Genomic DNA, 20543 nt, shown 5'->3' on the forward strand with positions numbered 1-20543 from the left:
CCAGAACCTTACTTTCCAGCCGCCGCCCCACCTTCGCCGGTAGCCTGTCCAGCCAGCCCACCGGCAGACCAGCTGCCAGACCAGCCGACGAACCAACCGGCCGACCTCCCAGACAGCCCTCCTCACACGCCAGATGGCTACTACAGCCGCTACGGCCGCTTGGTCAAACCTCCGCAGAGACTGACTTTTACAGTTAACGAGGATTCTGGGGGGGCGTATGTGGCATTGCCACATTGGGGAAACACTGTGTGTATGTAGATAAACCTGTATAATCCCCTTTTAACTGCTGTATTCCCCTCCCCCCGCAAGACAGTTGCAAGCTGAGAGGAATAAGGCATGTTCAGACTTGCCTGCTGCTGATAGAAGGAAAACCAATCAGGTTCCAGCAGGTGACCAATCCGTGAGTCATCACAGGTTCGCGGGCTTCACGAATTCAGTACTGTATTGTGAGAGTTGGAGTAAAGACCCATTTCTTGTAGCTCGCTGTGTTGCCTATTTCTTTACGCAGGAGACTGTAGTCCCCCACAAGGGATGGGCTTCGATGGGAGAGTTAGGGGACTGGAGGGATGTACTTCGATGAGAGAGTTAGGGGACTGGAGGATGGGCTTCGATGAGAGAGTTAGGGGACTGGAGGATGGGCTTCGATGGGAGAGTTAGGGGACTGGAGGGATGGGTTTCGATGAGAGTTAGGGGACTGGAGGGATGGGCTTCGATGGGAGAGTTAGGGGACTGGCGGGATGGGCTTCAATGGGAGAGTTAGGGGACTGGAGGGATGGGTTTCAATGGGAGAGTTAGGGGACTGGAGGGATGGGTTTCAATGGGAGAGTTAGGGGACTGGAGGGATGGGCTTCGATGGGAGAGTTAGGGGACTGGCGGGATGGGGTTTGGTGGGAGAGTTAGGGGACTGGAGGGATGGGTTTCAATGGGAGAGTTAGGGACTGGAGGGATGGGTTTCAATGGGAGAGTTAGGGGACTGGAGGGATGGGCTTCGATGGGAGAGTTAGGGGACTGGAGGGATGGGCTTCGATGGGAGAGTTAGGGGACTGGCGGGATGGGGTTTGGTGGGAGAGTTAGGGGACTGGAGGGATGGGTTTCAATGGGAGAGTTAGGGGACTGGAGGGATGGGCTTCGATGGGAGAGTTAGGGGACTGGAGGGATGGGTTTCAATGGGAGAGTTAGGGGACTGGAGGGATGGGCTTCGATGGGAGAGTTGGGGTACTGGAGGGATGGGCTTCGATGGGAGAGTTAGGGGACTGAAGGGATGGGCTTTGATGGGAGAGTTAGGGGACTGGAGGGATGGGCTTTGATGGGAGAGTTAGGGGACTGGCGGGATGGGCTTCGATGAGAGAGTTAGGGAACTAGAGGGATGGGCTTCGATGGGAGAGTTAGGGGACTGGAGGGATGGGCTTTGATGGGAGAGTTAGGGGACTGGAGGGATGGGCTTTGATGGGAGAGTTAGGGGACTGGAGGGATGGGCTTCGATGGGAGAGTTAGGGGACTGGAGGGATGGGTTTCGATGGGAGAGTTAGGGGACTGGAGGGATGGGCTTCGATGGGAGAGTTAGGGCACAAGAGGGATGGGCTTCCTTGGGAGAGCATGCGTACCCTGCTGGACGTCAACCCAGTATTCAGAGACCAGACCTTTGGTCTCCACTCCCGGGGATGTCTGGAGTGGGGTTCGAATCCCCCCTGTGGACAGGTCTCCACTGCACTTGGTGCCTCCAACTCACCAAGATCAGGAGCTCGTGGTTTGGAAGCTGAGTTTAGTAATGAGTTTGAATGGGGTTTTAGACGTGGCCCATCTCTTACCCTCACACTAGCAGCTCTGGTGCAGAACAGAGGGGCCACATATCAGAGTAATGGCGAGAGGAGCTCGGCGAATCCAACTCTCGCATTATATTTGCTCATAATCCAATAATGTAACCAATAAATTTACCCTTCAAGTAATTTGTGTACCTTGTTTTGCTCTGTTGGCTCTGAGCTGACTCATCTATTCTGTTCCCAATAATTTAAACTTTACATTCAGAGTTAGTGCTGTGTCTGCCCACTAACTCTGATGTCACTGCAGTGCAGAATTGCAATCAGCGCCGTTCCTGTCCGAATGCTTCCAGCGCTCAGACTGAAATCTCTCGGTGCTATTTTAAGGTGGGACAACCTGGATTATCGCCTGCATTAAAACAGCACCGAGTGGGATCCGGGCTGAGTGTTGGCCATTGTCCCCACCCTCTCTCTAAACTGCGACAGACACTGAACGATTGCAATTTATTGCATCAATTGAGCAAGCCAGTGTTCAATTTAAAGACCATTTGTGTTAAAGTAGTGAAAAATAATGATTGATAGACTTATTGGAAAGAATTGCAATATTAGTGGGCCAGCATTTAATCTGTCTGGATGACAGTATTTTGCCTGCTAATTTAACAGAGGTGTGAACCCACAAACGTCATACCAAGACTCTGTAGAATGAGGCCAGTCTTTATCATTTTAAAATGAGACACGAACCGCCCCTTAGTATCTTCCTTCAGTCAAAAATGAACAGAAATTCTCCTGAGATCTAATGTTTCGGATGGGTTGTGCTGTGTTGTATTCAGCGGGTGAACAAGGATGTGCTGGTTTGTGATGAGGTGAGGTTTCACATACTGATTCATTCTCATTCTCCTGCAGGTTTGGAGATGATATTCCCGGAATGGAGAGGCTTGGCACAGGTAAGTGTGGAGACTGTTCCCAACCGCTCACTTTCAGGTACTGGACTCTAGTCTGGCCAATAAGGGGTCGGCCATTTAGGACTGAGATGAGGAGAAATTTCTTCACTCAGAGGGCTGTGAATCTTTGGAATTCTCTACCCCAGAGGGCTGTGGAGGTTCAGTCATTGAGTATATTCAAGACAGAGATCGATAGATTTTTGGACTCTCGGGGAATCAAGGGATATGGGGATAGTGCAGGAAAGTGGAGATGAGGTAGAAGATCAGCCATGATCTTATTGAATGGTGGAGCAGGCTCGAGGGGCCGAATCCTGCTCCTATTTCCTATGTTATGTTCAATCTCACACTTGCTCTCGGATTCTGCTAGAAAGTGTATGTCGGGTGGGGACAGAACTGGCTGTGGCTGGAATGCCCTCCATGTACTGACACTAAATATGATCAGTGCTTGAGGAAAGGAGCAAGGAGAACATTGATAGAGTAAAGAATATTGGTGTAAGGATGTCTAATTCTCACTCTGTTTCTCACAGATATCACGGTGATCTGTCCCTGGGAGGCATTCAACCACTTGGAGCTGCACGAGCTGGCACAGTGCGGTATTGTCTGAGCCCGGGAGATGCGAGCCAGGCATCAGAAACTGGCCCATGTTTCAGCTTCAACATCAACCATAGTGAAGCAGACGGAGGGGGCTGGGTTACTATTAGAAGTCACTGTGTGCTGTACTTCACCAGCACTCTCCAACTCCATTAACCTGAACATTAATGTAGCTGTCAGTATTCAGACAACATAGAAACATAGAAGATAGGAGCAGGAGTAGGCCATTCGGCCCCTTGAGCCTGCTCCGCCATTTAATGAGATCATGGCTGATCATCCAAATTCAGTACCCTGTCCCTGCCTTCTCCCCATATCCCTTGATCCCTTTAGCCTTAAGAAATATATCCAACTCCTTCCTGAATATATTTAATGAATTGGCCTCAACTGCCTTCTGTGGTAGAGAATTCCACAGATTCACCACTCTCTGGGTGAAGAAATTCCTCCTCATCTCTGGCTTACCCCTTATCTTTAGACTGTGACCCCTGGTTCTGGACTCCCCGGCCATCGAGAACATCCTTCCTGCATCTAGTCTGTCTAGTCCTGTTAGAATTTTATAAGTTTCAATGAGATCCCCTCTCATTCTTCTAAACTCCAGCAAATATAAGCCCAATCGACCCAATCTCTCCTCATACGTTATTCCTGCCATCCCAGGTATCAGTCTGGTAAATCTTCGCTGCATTCCCTCCATGGCAAGAACATCCTTCCTCAGATAAGGTGACCAAAACTGCACACAATACTCAAGGTGTGGTCTCACCAAGGCCCTGTACAACTGCAGCAAGACATCCTTGCTCCTGTTTGCAACGATTGTTGAGGAGCAGTGTATAGTCTAAAGTCTAAATACATTTAAGTTGCTTATGTGGCATTCCGTTGTATGGTAAAGTTCTATTTTTTAATAATATAGAACTGCAATCTTTGCATCCATCTTTTGTTTGATTTGTAAAACTCTGTCTATGTGGATCCTCTCCTGTGAATTGGGAGAGGCGGTGAAAGGATTTTAATTCTTGCTGTCGATGAGTCGGCTCAGCTGCGAAAGTGAAATTGGAATAAGCATCAATGTCTAGGGAATAAAAGTAAAAATGCGTAATTTAAATTTTGCTGTCTTTGAAGTAGACAAGAATTGGGTTAGAAAATGGTCCCTTGGTTGAGATCCTGGTGTTCCCTTGGCTCCATCATGGTTTGGAACCTGATCTGTTGTAGCTCGCTTCTTCTTCTTAGGCAGTCCGTCTGAACCGAGGATGACTTGCTTCCACATTAAAAATGAATTCTCAGGTGACTGATGAGTCCAATGTGGGACCGACAGTCTCTGTCACAGGTGGGGTTGTCCATGAGGGTCCTGACATTCCAGGTCCCGAACTTTATTTTAAAGGGTGGAAGATGCCTGTGCGTGAATTCTTTTAACGTGGGATGGCCGTTGCACACCAGCTACCACACGGGCTTGACAGAGCAAGGTCTTGGTCCAATGGCAAGGGGATCCAAGACGATTGGAGACCAGGCTCTGCTACATCGGCCTAGCACACACACACACAAACAAACATACTCCTACTGTCCTCCTCCCTCCTTCCCGCTGGTCCTCTCTGCCTGGGTTTCATAGACTGCAGTGTGCTCCCCCCGACCCTGCTGCTGGTCCACGCTGCGCCACTCCTGGGCCTTGACTTATCAACTTACATAGTAACAGAGTAACAGTGTAACAGTGTTAGACAGGAGAAAACCATCCGTCCATCTCGCCCTCCGAACCACAGTATTCCTTTGGTAGATATCTAAAAGCCCTGTATCACATTTATTGACAGGTTCTGACTAGTTCCTCTTGAACCCATTAAGATTTCTTGTTCCACCACCCGTGCCGATAATTTGCTCCACATACTTACCACACTTTTGGTTAAAAAGAATTACTCCTGCACTTCCTATTTTCTGTTTTCTTTAATTTGTTAATATGATCCCTTGTGCTTAAATTCTGTACATGGCAGAAAAGATTACTTCTATCCAATTTGTCCAAACATTTCAGTTTTAAACACTTCTATCATATCCCCTCGTAGTCTTCACTTTTCAAGGGAGAAAAGACCAGGGTAGTCAATTTTCCCTCATTAGTCATTCCCTTAAACTCAGGGATTAACCGTGTTGCTCTTCTCTGGACCCCGCCACTTGTCAGCCCACTTTTAAAGCTCTACTCACCTCACGGCTGGCCACATCTCTAGAACCTGCCCTATTGTGTCTGTTCCTCACTATTAAAAACTGTAAGAATAAACTCACAGAAACCAGCTGGTATAACATTTATTGTAACAGAATAAAGTGGGAAAGCCCCCCCCCCACCCCGAGGGGGGCGGTCACTGAGCCTGTAACTGTCCCGTCTTCACCCACTCAATTTTTTTCTTGATGCCGTAGGTGTTGAGCGTCAGATCAGCGTGTCGCCGCCTCAGCACCTCCAGCTTGTGGTGCAGTCTGTCACTGGCGTCCACATTCTCCTCGAAGTCACGAAGCAGCACCTTGTTGCACAGCAAGCCGCACTCCTGCTTCAGCTTGTAGTTGGCCGCCCGGACTCTGTCCCGCGCCTGTTTGGTTTTGGTCAGGATTTCCCGTTTCTGTAACAACCCCAAATGGAAGCCGGGTTAGAGATCAGGGCATGGTCACTGCAACCAAGAATCAAAGCTGTCGCGACAATGTAAAGAGAAAATAAAATCTCTACCCAGTTTCTATTGGGCCAGGTCTTGTCTCAAACCTGCCCATTATTCAGCATTAAAGCTGGGGAATGACTGTTACTGAAACCAGCCCACTAAGCACGTGCTTCTATTTTAACAGAGGCATTAGCACATATAAATCAAAAGGATTAATACTTTCTGAAAAACAATCACATCTAGAATAACATAGAATTTACAGCACAGCAAAAGGCCATTCGGCTTTCTCTCTCTCTCCTGGTACCTGCGCTCTCTCCTGGTACCTGCGCTCTCTCCTGGTACCTGCGCTCTCTCCTGGTACCTGCGCTCTCTCTCCTGGTACCCGCGCTCTCTCCGGGCACCCGCGCTCTCTCCTGGTACCCGCGCTCTCTCCGGGTAGCCGCGCTCTCTCCTGGTACCTGCACTCTCTCCTGGTACCTGCTCTCTCTCCTGGTACCTGCGCTCTCTCCTGGTACCTGCGCTCTCTCTCCTGGTACCTGCTCTTGCTCCTGGTACCTGCTCTCTCTCCGGGTACCCGCGCTCTCTCCTGGTACCTGCGCTCTCTCCTGGTACCCGCGCTCTCTCCTGGTACCTGCTCTCTCTCCTGGTACCCGCGCTCTCTCCTGGTACCTGCGCTCTCTCCTGGTACCTGCTCTCTCTCCTGGTACCTGCGCTCTCTCTCCTGGTACCTGCGCTCTCTCCTGGTACCTGCTCTCTCTCCTGGTACCTGCGCTCTCTCCTGGTACCCGCGCTCTCTCCTGGTACCCGCGCTCTCTCCTGGTACCTGCGCTCTCTCTCCTGGTACCCGCGCTCTCTCCTGGTACCTGCGCTCTCTCCTGGTACCTGTTCTCTCTCCTGGTACCCGCGCTCTCTCCTGGTACCTGTTCTCTCTCCTGGTACCCGCGCTCTCTCCTGGTACCCGCGCTCTCTCCTGGTACCTGCTCTCTCTCCTGGTACCTGCGCTCTCTCCTGGTACCTGCTCTCTCTCCTGGAACCCGCACTCTCTCTCCTGGTACCCACGCTCTCTCTCCTGGTACCCGCGCTCTCTCCTGGTACCTGCGCTCTCTCTCCTGGTACCTGCGCTCTCTCTCCTGATACCTGCGCTCTCTCTCCTGGTACCTGCGCTCTCTCCTGGTACCTGCGCTCTCTCCGGGTACCTGCGCTCTCTCCGGGTGCCTGCGCTCACTCCGGGTACCTGCGCTCTCTCCGGGTACCTGCGCTCTCTCTCCTGGTACCTACGCTCTCTCTCCTGGTACCTGCGCTCTCTCTCCTGGTACCTGCGCTCTCTCCTGGTACCTGCGCTCTCTCCGGGTACCCGCGCTCTCTCATGGTACCTGCGCTCTCTCTCCTGGTACCTGCGCTCTCTCTCCTGGTACCTACGCTCTCTCTCCTGGTACCTGCGCTCTCTCTCCTGGTAGCTGCGCTCTCTCCTGGTACCTGCGCTCTCTCCTGGTACCCGCGCTCTCTCATGGTACCTGCGCTCTCTCTCCTGGTACCTGCGCTCTCTCTCCTGGTACCTGCGCTCTCTCTCCTGGTACCTGCGCTCTCTCCGGGTACCTGCGCTCTCTCCTGGTACCTGCGCTCTCTCCGGGTACCTGCGCTCTCTCCGGGTACCTGCGCTCTCTCCGTGTACCTGCGATCTCTCTCCTGGTACCTACGCTCTCTCTCCTGGTACCTACGCTCTCTCTCCTGGTACCTGCGCTCTCTCCGGGTACCTGCGCTCTCTCCGGGTACCTGCGCTCTCTCCGGGTACCTGCGCTCTCTCCGTGTACCTGCGCTCTCTCCGGGTACCTGCGCTCTCTCCTGGTACCTGCTCTCTCTCCTGGTACCTGCTCTCGCTCCTGGTACCTGCTCTCGCTCCTGGTACCTGCTCTCGCTCCTGGTACCTGCTCTCTCTCCTGGTACCTGCTCTCTCTCCTGGTACCTGCTCTCTCTCCTGGTACCTGCTCTCTCTCCTGGTACCTGCGCTCTCTCTCCTGGTACCTGCTCTCTCTCCTGGTACCTGCTCTCTCTCCTGGTACCTGCTCTCTCTCCTGGTACCTGCGCTGTCTCCTGGTACCTGCGCTGTCTCCTGGTACCTGCTCTCTCTCTCCCGGTACCTGCTCTCTCTCCTGGTACCTGCTCTCGCTCCTGGTACCTGCTCTCGCTCCTGGTACCCGCGCTCTCTCCTGGTACCCGCTCTCTCTCCTGGTACCTGCGCTCTCTCCTGGTACCTGTGCTCTCTCTCCTGGTACCTGCTCTCTCTCCTGGTACCTGCGCTCTCTCTCCTGGTACCTGCGCTCTCTCTCCTGGTACCTGCGCTCTCTCTCCTGGTACCTGCGCTCTCTCTCCTGGTACCTGCGCTCTCTCTCCTGGTACCTGCGCTCTCTCCTGGTACCTGCTCTCTCTCCTGGTACCTGCTCTCTCTCCTGGTACCTGCTCTCTCTCCTGGTACCTGCTCTCTCCTGGTGCCTGCACTCTCTCCTGGTACCTGCTCTCTCTCCTGGTACCTGCTCTCTCTCCTGGTACCTGCTCTCTCTCCTGGTACCTGCTCTCTCTCCTGGTACCTGCTCTCTCTCCTGGTACCTGCTCTCTCTCCTGGTACCTGCGCTCTCTCCTGGTACCTGCGCTCTCTCCTGGTACCTGCTCTCTCTCCTGGTACCTGCGCTCTCTCCTGGTACCTGCTCTCTCTCCTGGTACCTGCTCTCTCTCCTGGTACCTGCTCTCTCTCCTGGTACCTGCGCTCTCTCCGGGTACCTGCGCTCTCTCCTGGTACCTGCGCTCTCTCCTGGTACCTGTGCTCTCTCTCCTGGTACCTGCTCTCTCTCCTGCTACCTGCGCTCTCTCCTGGTACCTGCGCTCTCTCTCCTGGTACCTGCGCTCTCTCTCCTGGTACCTGCGCTCTCTCCTGGTACCTGCTCTCTCTCCTGGTACCTGCTCTCTCTCCTGTACCTGCTCTCTCTCCTGGTGCCTGCACTCTCTCCTGGTACCTGCTCTCTCTCCTGGTGCCTGCTCTCTCTCCTGGTACATGCTCTCTCTCCTGGTACCTGCTCTCTCTCCTGGTACCCGCACGCTCTCTCCTGGTAACTGGTCTCTCCTGGTACCTGCGCTCTCTCCTGGTACCTGCGCTCTCTCCTGGTACCCGCTCTCTCTCCTGGTACACGCGCTCTCTCCTGGTACCTGCGCTCTCTCTCCTGGTACCCGCGCTCTCTCCTGGTACCTGCGCTCTCTCCTGGTACCTGTTCTCTCTCCTGGTACCCGCGCTCTCTCCTGGTACCTGTTCTCTCTCCTGGTACCCGCGCTCTCTCCTGGTACCCGCGCTCTCTCCTGGTACCTGCTCTCTCTCCTGGTACCTGCGCTCTCTCCTGGTACCTGCTCTCTCTCCTGGAACCCGCACTCTCTCTCCTGGTACCCACGCTCTCTCTCCTGGTACCCGCGCTCTCTCCTGGTACCTGCGCTCTCTCTCCTGGTACCTGCGCTCTCTCTCCTGATACCTGCGCTCTCTCTCCTGGTACCTGCGCTCTCTCCTGGTACCTGCGCTCTCTCCGGGTACCTGCGCTCTCTCCGGGTGCCTGCGCTCACTCCGGGTACCTGCGCTCTCTCCGGGTACCTGCGCTCTCTCTCCTGGTACCTACGCTCTCTCTCCTGGTACCTGCGCTCTCTCTCCTGGTACCTGCGCTCTCTCCTGGTACCTGCGCTATCTCCGGGTACCCGCGCTCTCTCATGGTACCTGCGCTCTCTCTCCTGGTACCTGCGCTCTCTCTCTTGGTACCTACGCTCTCTCTCCTGGTACCTGCGCTCTCTCTCCTGGTACCTGCGCTCTCTCCTGGTACCTGCGCTCTCTCCTGGTACCCGCGCTCTCTCATGGTACCTGCGCTCTCTCTCCTGGTACCTGCGCTCTCTCTCCTGGTACCTGCGCTCTCTCTCCTGGTACCTGCGCTCTCTCTCCTGGTACCTGCGCTCTCTCCGGGTACCTGCGCTCTCTCCTGGTACCTGCGCTCTCTCCGGGTACCTGCGCTCTCTCCGGGTACCTGCGCTCTCTCCGTGTACCTGCGATCTCTCTCCTGGTACCTACGCTCTCTCTCCTGGTACCTGCGCTCTCTCCGGGTACCTGCGCTCTCTCCGGGTACCTGCGCTCTCTCCGGGTACCTGCGCTCTCTCCGTGTACCTGCGCTCTCTCCGGGTACCTGCGCTCTCTCCTGGTACCTGCTCTCTCTCCTGGTACCTGCTCTCGCTCCTGGTACCTGCTCTCGCTCCTGGTACCTGCTCTCGCTCCTGGTACCTGCTCTCTCTCCTGGTACCTGCTCTCTCTCCTGGTACCTGCTCTCTCTCCTGGTACCTGCTCTCTCTCCTGGTACCTGCTCTCTCTCCTGGTACCTGCTCTCTCTCCTGGTACCTGCTCTCTCTCCTGGTACCTGATCTCTCTCCTGGTACCTGCTCTCTCTCCTGGTACCTGCGCTGTCTCCTGGTACCTGCGCTGTCTCCTGGTACCTGCTCTCTCTCTCCCGGTACCTGCTCTCTCTCCTGGTACCTGCTCTCGCTCCTGGTACCTGCTCTCGCTCCTGGTACCCGCGCTCTCTCCTGGTACCCGCTCTCTCTCCTGGTACCTGCGCTCTCTCCTGGTACCTGTGGTCTCTCTCCTGGTACCTGCTCTCTCTCCTGGTACCTGCGCTCTCTCTCCTGGTACCTGCGCTCTCTCTCCTGGTACCTGCGCTCTCTCTCCTGGTACCTGCGCTCTCTCTCCTGGTACCTGCTCTCTCTCCTGGTACCTGCTCTCTCTCCTGGTACCTGCTCTCTCTCCTGGTACCTGCTCTCTCTCCTGGTACCTGCGCTCTCTCCTGGTACCTGCGCTCTCTCCTGGTACCTGCTCTCTCTCCTGGTACCTGCGCTCTCTCCTGGTACCTGCTCTCTCTCCTGGTACCTGCTCTCTCTCCTGGTACCTGCTCTCTCTCCTGGTACCTGCGCTCTCTCCGGGTACCTGCGCTCTCTCCTGGTACCTGCGCTCTCTCCTGGTACCTGTGCTCTCTCTCCTGGTACCTGCTCTCTCTCCTGGTACCTGCGCTCTCTCTCCTGGTACCTGCGCTCTCTCTCCTGGTACCTGTGCTCTCTCTCCTGCTACCTGCGCTCTCTCCTGGTACCTGCGCTCTCTCTCCTGGTACCTGCGCTCTCTCTCCTGGTACCTGCGCTCTCTCCTGGTACCTGCTCTCTCTCCTGGTACCTGCTCTCTCTCCTGTACCTGCTCTCTCTCCTGGTGCCTGCACTCTCTCCTGGTACCTGCTCTCTCTCCTGGTGCCTGCTCTCTCTCCTGGTACATGCTCTCTCTCCTGGTACCTGCTCTCTCTCCTGGTACCCGCACGCTCTCTCCTGGTAACTGGTCTCTCCTGGTACCTGCGCTCTCTCCTGGTACCTGCGCTCTCTCCTGGTACCTGTGCTCTCTCCTGGTACCTGCGCCCTCTCCGGGTACCTGCGCTCTCTCCGGGTACCTGCGCCGTCTCCGGGTACCTGTGCTCTCTCCGGGTACCTGCGCTCTCCCCTGGAACCTGCACTCTCTCCTGGTACCTGCTCTCTCTCCTGGTGCCTGCACTCTCTCCTGGTACCTGCTCTCTCTCCTGGTACCTGCTCTCTCTCCTGGTACCTGCTCTCTCTCCTGGTACCTGCTCTCTCTCCTGGTACCTGCTCTCTCTCCTGGTACCTGCTCTCTCTCCTGGTACCTGCGCTCTCTCCTGGTACCTGCGCTCTCTCCTGGTACCTGCTCTCTCTCCTGGTACCTGCGCTCTCTCCTGGTACCTGCTCTCTCTCCTGGTACCTGCTCTCTCTCCTGGTACCTGCTCTCTCTCCTGGTACCTGCGCTCTCTCCGGGTACCTGCGCTCTCTCCTGGTACCTGCGCTCTCTCCTGGTACCTGTGCTCTCTCTCCTGGTACCTGCTCTCTCTCCTGCTACCTGCGCTCTCTCCTGGTACCTGCGCTCTCTCTCCTGGTACCTGCGCTCTCTCTCCTGGTACCTGCGCTCTCTCCTGGTACCTGCTCTCTCTCCTGGTACCTGCTCTCTCTCCTGTACCTGCTCTCTCTCCTGGTGCCTGCACTCTCTCCTGGTACCTGCTCTCTCTCCTGGTGCCTGCTCTCTCTCCTGGTACATGCTCTCTCTCCTGGTACCTGCTCTCTCTCCTGGTACCCGCACGCTCTCTCCTGGTAACTGGTCTCTCCTGGTACCTGCGCTCTCTCCTGGTACCTGCGCTCTCTCCTGGTACCCGCTCTCTCTCCTGGTACACGCGCTCTCTCCTGGTACCTGCGCTCTCTCTCCTGGTACCCGCGCTCTCTCCTGGTACCTGCGCTCTCTCCTGGTACCTGTTCTCTCTCCTGGTACCCGCGCTCTCTCCTGGTACCTGTTCTCTCTCCTGGTACCCGCGCTCTCTCCTGGTACCCGCGCTCTCTCCTGGTACCTGCTCTCTCTCCTGGTACCTGCGCTCTCTCCTGGTACCTGCTCTCTCTCCTGGAACCCGCACTCTCTCTCCTGGTACCCACGCTCTCTCTCCTGGTACCCGCGCTCTCTCCTGGTACCTGCGCTCTCTCTCCTGGTACCTGCGCTCTCTCTCCTGATACCTGCGCTCTCTCTCCTGGTACCTGCGCTCTCTCCTGGTACCTGCGCTCTCTCCGGGTACCTGCGCTCTCTCCGGGTGCCTGCGCTCACTCCGGGTACCTGCGCTCTCTCCGGGTACCTGCGCTCTCTCTCCTGGTACCTACGCTCTCTCTCCTGGTACCTGCGCTCTCTCTCCTGGTACCTGCGCTCTCTCCTGGTACCTGCGCTATCTCCGGGTACCCGCGCTCTCTCATGGTACCTGCGCTCTCTCTCCTGGTACCTGCGCTCTCTCTCTTGGTACCTACGCTCTCTCTCCTGGTACCTGCGCTCTCTCTCCTGGTACCTGCGCTCTCTCCTGCTACCTGCGCTCTCTCCTGGTACCCGCGCTCTCTCATGGTACCTGCGCTCTCTCTCCTGGTACCTGCGCTCTCTCTCCTGGTACCTGCGCTCTCTCTCCTGGTACCTGCGCTCTCTCTCCTGGTACCTGCGCTCTCTCCGGGTACCTGCGCTCTCTCCTGGTACCTGCGCTCTCTCCGGGTACCTGCGCTCTCTCCGGGTACCTGCGCTCTCTCCGTGTACCTGCGATCTCTCTCCTGGTACCTACGCTCTCTCTCCTGGTACCTGCGCTCTCTCCGGGTACCTGCGCTCTCTCCGGGTACCTGCGCTCTCTCCGGGTACCTGCGCTCTCTCCGTGTACCTGCGCTCTCTCCGGGTACCTGCGCTCTCTCCTGGTACCTGCTCTCTCTCCTGGTACCTGCTCTCGCTCCTGGTACCTGCTCTCGCTCCTGGTACCTGCTCTCGCTCCTGGTACCTGCTCTCTCTCCTGGTACCTGCTCTCTCTCCTGGTACCTGCTCTCTCTCCTGGTACCTGCTCTCTCTCCTGGTACCTGCTCTCTCTCCTGGTACCTGCTCTCTCTCCTGGTACCTGATCTCTCTCCTGGTACCTGCTCTCTCTCCTGGTACCTGCGCTGTCTCCTGGTACCTGCGCTGTCTCCTGGTACCTGCTCTCTCTCTCCCGGTACCTGCTCTCTCTCCTGGTACCTGCTCTCGCTCCTGGTACCTGCTCTCGCTCCTGGTACCCGCGCTCTCTCCTGGTACCCGCTCTCTCTCCTGGTACCTGCGCTCTCTCCTGGTACCTGTGGTCTCTCTCCTGGTACCTGCTCTCTCTCCCGGTACCTGCGCTCTCTCTCCTGGTACCTGCGCTCTCTCTCCTGGTACCTGCGCTCTCTCTCCTGGTACCTGCGCTCTCTCTCCTGGTACCTGCTCTCTCTCCTGGTACCTGCTCTCTCTCCTGGTACCTGCTCTCTCTCCTGGTACCTGCTCTCTCTCCTGGTACCTGCTCTCTCTCCTGGTACCTGCGCTCTCTCCTGGTACCTGCGCTCTCTCCTGGTACCTGCTCTCTCTCCTGGTACCTGCGCTCTCTCCTGGTACCTGCTCTCTCTCCTGGTACCTGCTCTCTCTCCTGGTACCTGCTCTCTCTCCTGGTACCTGCGCTCTCTCCGGGTACCTGCGCTCTCTCCTGGTACCTGCGCTCTCTCCTGGTACCTGTGCTCTCTCTCCTGGTACCTGCTCTCTCTCCTGGTACCTGCGCTCTCTCTCCTGGTACCTGCGCTCTCTCTCCTGGTACCTGTGCTCTCTCTCCTGCTACCTGCGCTCTCTCCTGGTACCTGCGCTCTCTCTCCTGGTACCTGCGCTCTCTCTCCTGGTACCTGCGCTCTCTCCTGGTACCTGCTCTCTCTCCTGGTACCTGCTCTCTCTCCTGTACCTGCTCTCTCTCCTGGTGCCTGCACTCTCTCCTGGTACCTGCTCTCTCTCCTGGTGCCTGCTCTCTCTCCTGGTACATGCTCTCTCTCCTGGTACCTGCTCTCTCTCCTGGTACCCGCACGCTCTCTCCTGGTAACTGGTCTCTCCTGGTACCTGCGCTCTCTCCTGGTACCTGCGCTCTCTCCTGGTACCTGTGCTCTCTCCTGGTACCTGCGCCCTCTCCGGGTACCTGCGCTCTCTCCGGGTACCTGCGCCGTCTCCGGGTACCTGTGCTCTCTCCGGGTACCTGCGCTCTCCCCTGGAACCTGCACTCTCTCCTGGTACCTGCTCTCTCTCCTGGTACCTGCGCTCTCTCCTGGTACCTGTGCTCTCTCCTGGTACCTGCGCTCTCTCTCCTGGTACCTGCGCTCTCTCCTGGTACCTGCGCTCTCTCTCCTGGTACCTGCGCTCTCTCCTGGTACCTGCGCTCTCTCTTCTGGTACCTCCGCTCTCTCTCCGGGTACCTGCGCTCTCTCTCCTGGTACCTGCGCGCTCTCTCCTGGTACCTGTGCTCTCTCCTGGTACCTGCGCTCTCTCCTGGTACCTGCGCTCTCTCTCCTGGTACCTGCTCTCTCTCCTGGTACCTGCTCTCTCTCCTGGTACCTGCGCTCTCCCCTGGTACCTGCTCTCTCTCCTGGTACTGCGCTCTCTCCTGGTACCTGCGCTCTCTCTCCTGGTACCTGCGCTCTCCCCTGGTACCTGCGCTCTCTCTCCTGGTACCTGCGCTCTCCCCTGGTACCTGCGCTCTCTCCTGGTACCTGCGCTATCTCCTGGTACCTGCGCTCTCTCCTGGTACCTGCGCTCTCTCTCCTGGTATCTGCGCTCTCTCCTGGTACCTGCACTCTCTCCTGGTACCTGCTCGCTCCTGGTATCTGCGCTCTCTCCTGGTACCTGCACTCTCTCCTGGTACCTGCGCTCTCTCCTGGTACCTGCTCTCTCTCCTGGTACCTGCGCTCTCTCCTGGTACCTGCTCTCTCTCTCCTGGTACCTGCGCTCTCTCCTGGTACCTGCTCTCTCTCCTGGTACCTGCGCTCTCTCCTGGTACCTGCTCTCTCTCCTGGTACCTGCGCTCTCTCCTGGTACCCGCGCTCTCTCCTGGTACCTGCTCTCTCTCCTGGTACCTGCGCTCTCTCCTGGTACCTGCACTCTCTCCTGGTACCTGCCCTCTCTCCTGGTACCCGCGCTCTCTCCGGGTACCCACGCTCTCTCCGGGTACCCGCGCTCTCTCCTGGTACCTGCGCTCTATCCTGGTACATGCTCTCTCTCCTGGTACCTGCTCTCTCTCCTGGTACCTGCGCTCTCTCCTGGTACCTGCTCTCTCTCTCCTGGTACCTGCTCTCGCTCCTGGTATCTGCTCTCTCTCCTGGTACCCGCGCTCTCTCCTGGTACCTGCGCTCTCTCCTGGTACCTGCTCTCTCTCCTGGTACCTGCGCTCTCTCTCCTGGTACCTGTTCTCTCTCTCCTGGTACCTGCGCTCTCTCCTGGTACCTGCTCTCTCTCCTGGTACCCGCGCTCTCTCCTGGTACCTGCTCTCTCTCCTGGTACCCGCACTCTCTCCTGGTACCTGCACTCTCTCCTGGTACCTGCGCTCTCTCTCCTGGTACCTGCGCTCTCTCTCCTGGTACCTGCGCTCTCTCCTGGTACCTGTGCTCTCTCCTGGTACCTGCTCTCTCTCTCCTGGTACCTGCGCTCTCTCCTGGTACCTGCTCTCTCTCCTGGTACCTGCGCTCTCTCCTGGTACCTGCTCTCTCTCCTGGTACCTGCGCTCTCTCCTGGTACCTGCGCTCTCTCCTGGTACCTGCGCTCTCTCCTGGTACCTGCGCTCTCTCCTGGTACCTGCTCTCTCTCCTGGTACCTACGCTCTCTCTCCTGGTACCTGCGCTCTCTCTCCTGGTACCTGCGCTCTCTCCTGGTACCTGCGCTCTCTCCTGGTACCCGCGCTCTCTCCTGGTACCTGCGCTCTCTCTCCTGGTACCTGCGCTCTCTCTCCTGGTACCTGCGCTCTCTCTCCTGGTACCTGCGCTCTCTCCGGGTACCTGCGCTCTCTCCTGGTACCTGCGCTCTCTCCGGGTACCTGCGCTCTCTCCGAGTACCTTCGCTCTCTCCGTGTACCTGCGATCTCTCTCCTGGTACCTACGCTCTCTCTCCTGGTACCTGCGCTCTCTCCGGGTACCTGCGCTCTCTCCGGGTACCTGCGCTCTCTCCGGGTACCTGCGTTCTCTCCGTGTACCTGCGCTCTCTCCGGGTACCTGCGCTCTCTCCTGGTACCTGCTCTCTCTCCTGGTACCTGCTCTCGCTCCTGGTACCTGCTCTCGCTCCTGGTACCTGCTCTCGCTCCTGGTACCTGCTCTCTCTCCTGGTACCTGCTCTCTCTCCTGGTACCTGCGCTCTCTCCTGGTACCTGCGCTCTCTCCTGGTACCTGCTCTCTCTCCTGGTACCTGCTCTCTCTCCTGGTACCTGCGCTCTCTCTCCTGGTACCTGCTCTCTCTCCTGGTACCTGCTCTCTCTCCTGGTACCTGCTCTCTCTCCTGGTACCTGCGCTGTCTCCTGGTACCTGCGCTGTCTCCTGGTACCTGCTCTCTCTCTCCCGGTACCTGCTCTCTCTCCTGGTACCTGCTCTCGCTCCTGGTACCTGCTCTCGCTCCTGGTACCCGCGCTCTCTCCTGGTACCTGCTCTCTCTCCTGGTACCTGCGCTCTCTCCTGGTACCTGTGCTCTCTCTCCTGGTACCTGTGCTCTCTCTCCTGGTACCTGCTCTCTCTCCTGGTACCTGCGCTCTCTCTCCTGGTACCTGCGCTCTCTCTCCTGGTACCTGCGCTCTCTCTCCTGGTACCTGCGCTCTCTCCTGGTACCTGCTCTCTCTCCTCGTACCTGCTCTCTCTCCTGGTACCTGCTCTCTCTCCTGGTACCTGCTCTCTCCTGGTACCTGCGTTCTCTCCTGGTGCCTGCGCTCTCCCCTGGAACCTGCGCTCTCTCCTGGTACCTGCTCTCTCTCCTGGTACCTGCGCTCTCTCCTGGTACGCGCGCTCTCTCCTCCAGTACCTGTGCTACGATGGCCTCAACCTCCATGAGCTGGGCTTTCTTCCCCGCGTTCTCCACCTCCACATACTCCAGCTTCTCTTTAATATGGGTCATCACCTCAATGGTAACTGCAATTTTCTTCTGCATTTTCGTGACCTCCTGTAAAATGAACACCAATTCTGAATACCTGTCGTTGCTTCTGATATTCCGTTTACATATTTAAAAGCAAATCAAATATCAAACAATTGCCTCATTGTGTGAAACAAAAACAGAAAATTCTGGAAATACTCAGTCGGTCATGCAGCATCTGTGGAGCAAGAAACAGGGTTAACGTTTGCTTTTGAGATGTCCGGTGGTCGTGAAAGGCGCTATATAAATGCAAGTCTTTCTTTCTGTCAGTTCTGATGAAGGATCATCGAGCTGAAACGTTCACTCTGTTTCTCTCTCCACGGATGCTGCCTGACCCGCTGAGTATTCCCAGCATTTTCTGTTTATGTTTCAGATTTCCAGCATCCGCTGTATTTTGCCTCACAATGTGATGCTTTCGATGTTGAAATCCTGCTTGCATCCAAATGTTTTCATATCTCATTTTGTTTTGCATCCTTCCCCTTCCTCTAGTTCTTGAGCAGGTACTGACTGTCACTGGGTTGCAGTGAGTGACAGAAAGCTCTGTGAGCATCCTCTTGTCACACACCCTTTACCAGCAGCAGCATCAACAGGAATGCTGAATTATTCTTGCCCACTGAGACCAGTTGTGTTTCCCTGTGCTGGTCCCAACAACACATTCAGTGGAGTTCCGACATCCTCACATCAAGGAGCTTGGTGCACGTTTTCCTTTCGGTTTAGCCTTTACATACATGGAGCACTGGACTCTTCCAGGATTATCGCCAGCAGTTGAAGAAGTTAAATACAATCTATCAATCGTTCTAACTTGGTTCCCATGTGGTCTATAAAATCATAGAGCGTCTAGCTCGGGTTGTGTGTCGGACGGATACAAGTTCCTCTGTCCCAGGCCTCAGGCACATCGGAGTTTAGTGGGCCGGGTGGAGACCCGGAGTTTTCATGTCCTTTTTTTATTTGTTTATGGGATGTGGGCGTCGCTGGCAAGGCCAGCATTTATTGCCCATCCCTAGTTGCCCTGGAGAAGGTGGTGGTGACTGCCTTCTTGAACCGCTGCAGTCCGTGTGGTGAAGGTACTCCCACAGTGCTGTTAGGGAGGGAGTTCCAGGATTTTGACTCAGCAATGATGAAGGAACGGCTGATATATTTCCAAGTCGGGATGGTGTGTGACTTGGAGGGGAACTTGGAGGTGGCGGTGTTCCCATGCACCTGCTGCCCTTGTCCTTCTAGGCGGAAGAGGTTTGGGAGGTGCTGTCGAAGAAGCCTTGGCGAGTTGCTGCAGTGCATCTTGTAGAGGGTACACACTGCAGCCACGGTGCGCCGGTGGTGGAGAGTCCTGCCCATTTCCTGCCCTCTTCACTGCACTCCTGGCCAAATTAGGTCTCAAGCCCTGAGGAAATCCAGGGCCCTAGGCTGCTGCATCTCTTTTCCATGTTAGGAGCAGTCTCTACACTAGATGGTGCTGTTTAACATTTATTATACAGAGTGCAAGTCTGGCATCTGTTGCCAAAAAATGTGGCGTTGCAAAAATTATTTTTATGCCAAATTTTTTTCCTTCCTGCTTTCCAGGCTAGAATACAGTTCGACCATAACTGAGCCTTGGAGTTAGCACCTTCAGGAATGGAGAGAGGAAACAGGGCAAAAAGGAGCATTTCAAAGTGTACTTAGTCTATTATCTCCATTCTTTTAAAACAGTACACTTTAGCCCTGTTTCCTCCCGGTTCCTGAAGGTGCTAACTCTTGCTGTCTGCCACCTCCTTCAAATGGCCATGTTTCCCGTGTGAGCTATAATGGTAAGTGTAGGCTATGTGACAGTGGGAGGGGATTCACAGCTGAGACAGTCCTGTCCTCACCCGATGTCCATGAAGACACACTGACCAGCTGAAATCAATGGACGGTGATTAACAGCGGGAGCTCGGGCTGATTTTTTCCCTCCCCAGCTCAAACCTCACCTGATAATTCAGACTGGGAAACCATCTTTTTTTTTATTGCCCATCTCGAAATGCCCTTCAGAAGATGGTGGTGAGCCGCTTTCTTGAACTGAGGGCAGTTAAGAGTCAACCACATTGCTGTGGGTCTGGAGTCACATATAGGCCAGACCGGGTAAGGGCGACAGCTTCCCTTCCCTAAAGGACATTAGTGAACCAGATGGGTTTTTAATGACAAAAGCAAAATACTGCGAATGCTGGAAATCTGAAATAAAAACAGAAAATGCTGGAAATACTCAGCAGGTCAAGCAGCGGCTATAGAGCGAGAAACATAACATTTCAGGTCGATGATCCTTCATCAGGGTTTTTACGACAAGCTTTTTAATTCCAGATTTATGGTGCCAGCTGCCGTGGTGGGATTTAAACTCCTATCTCCGGATCATTAGTCCAGGTCTCTGGATTACTGGTCCAGTAACGTAACCATTATGCTACCGTACCCTTAAACCGTATTTGTGGTCCGTATGGCTTAGTGTTACACTGGACAATGCCTTAAGGGAAATCTTCTACTTTTCTCTAAGCAGTCTATTGAACCACGTTGTTGCAACAGTAACGTAAATGGGCCCTCCAGCTAGCGGGTGGGCGCGAGCTCTCTTCCAGCTCTTTGTCCCCCTGCTTACCTCATTGCGTTCCTCAATTTTCTCACTGTAAGACTGGTTCTCAATCTTCAGCTGCTCATAGTCAATCAGGTTCAATCCACCTGCCAGTTCCTCCTTCGCCTTCAGCTGATGCTCGTAATACATCAGTTTATTCTTCATCTTGATAGTTAGGAATCGAATCTGCCTCATCTCCTTCTCTTTCTGCTCCTCAATAACCTGAATGTGTTCCAACTCCTGCACAGACACCACGCACACATATACCACGCACACACCATGCACACACAAACACCACGCACACACCATGCACACACAGACACCACGCACACACAGACACCACGCACACACACCACACACACACACCACACACACATACCACGCACACATACCACGCACGCACAGACACCACGCACACACCATGCACACACACACACCACGCACACACACACCACGCACACACCATGCACACACACACACCACGCACACATACCACGCACACACAGACACCACGCACACACCATGCAC

General features: G+C 55.6%; 1 protein-coding gene across 3 annotated transcripts in view; it reads right to left on the minus strand.

Annotated features, from left to right (window-relative positions):
- Positions 1–5541: 5541 nt before the first annotated feature.
- Positions 5542–20543, minus strand: part of cfap184 (cilia and flagella associated protein 184) — a 43946-nt gene continuing 28944 nt past the window's right edge. For 2 of the 3 annotated variants that reach the window (XM_085969032.1, XM_085969031.1), the window contains exons 10-12: positions 20043–20255; positions 17339–17476; positions 5542–5865 (exon numbers count right to left, since the gene is read on the minus strand). In XM_085969032.1, coding sequence (XP_085825158.1) covers positions 5611–5865; positions 17339–17476; positions 20043–20255 — 606 coding nt within the window. In that variant the 3' untranslated portion in view covers positions 5542–5610. The remainder of the gene's footprint in view (positions 5866–17338; positions 17477–20042; positions 20256–20543) is intronic. The other variant, XM_085969033.1, reaches the window with a different exon arrangement.

Source organism: Somniosus microcephalus, chromosome 28 (assembly GCF_052327205.1).
Source record: "Somniosus microcephalus isolate GS21.2 chromosome 28, FLI_Smic_1.0, whole genome shotgun sequence".
In the NCBI taxonomy this organism is placed as follows: Eukaryota; Metazoa; Chordata; class Chondrichthyes; order Squaliformes; family Somniosidae; genus Somniosus; species Somniosus microcephalus.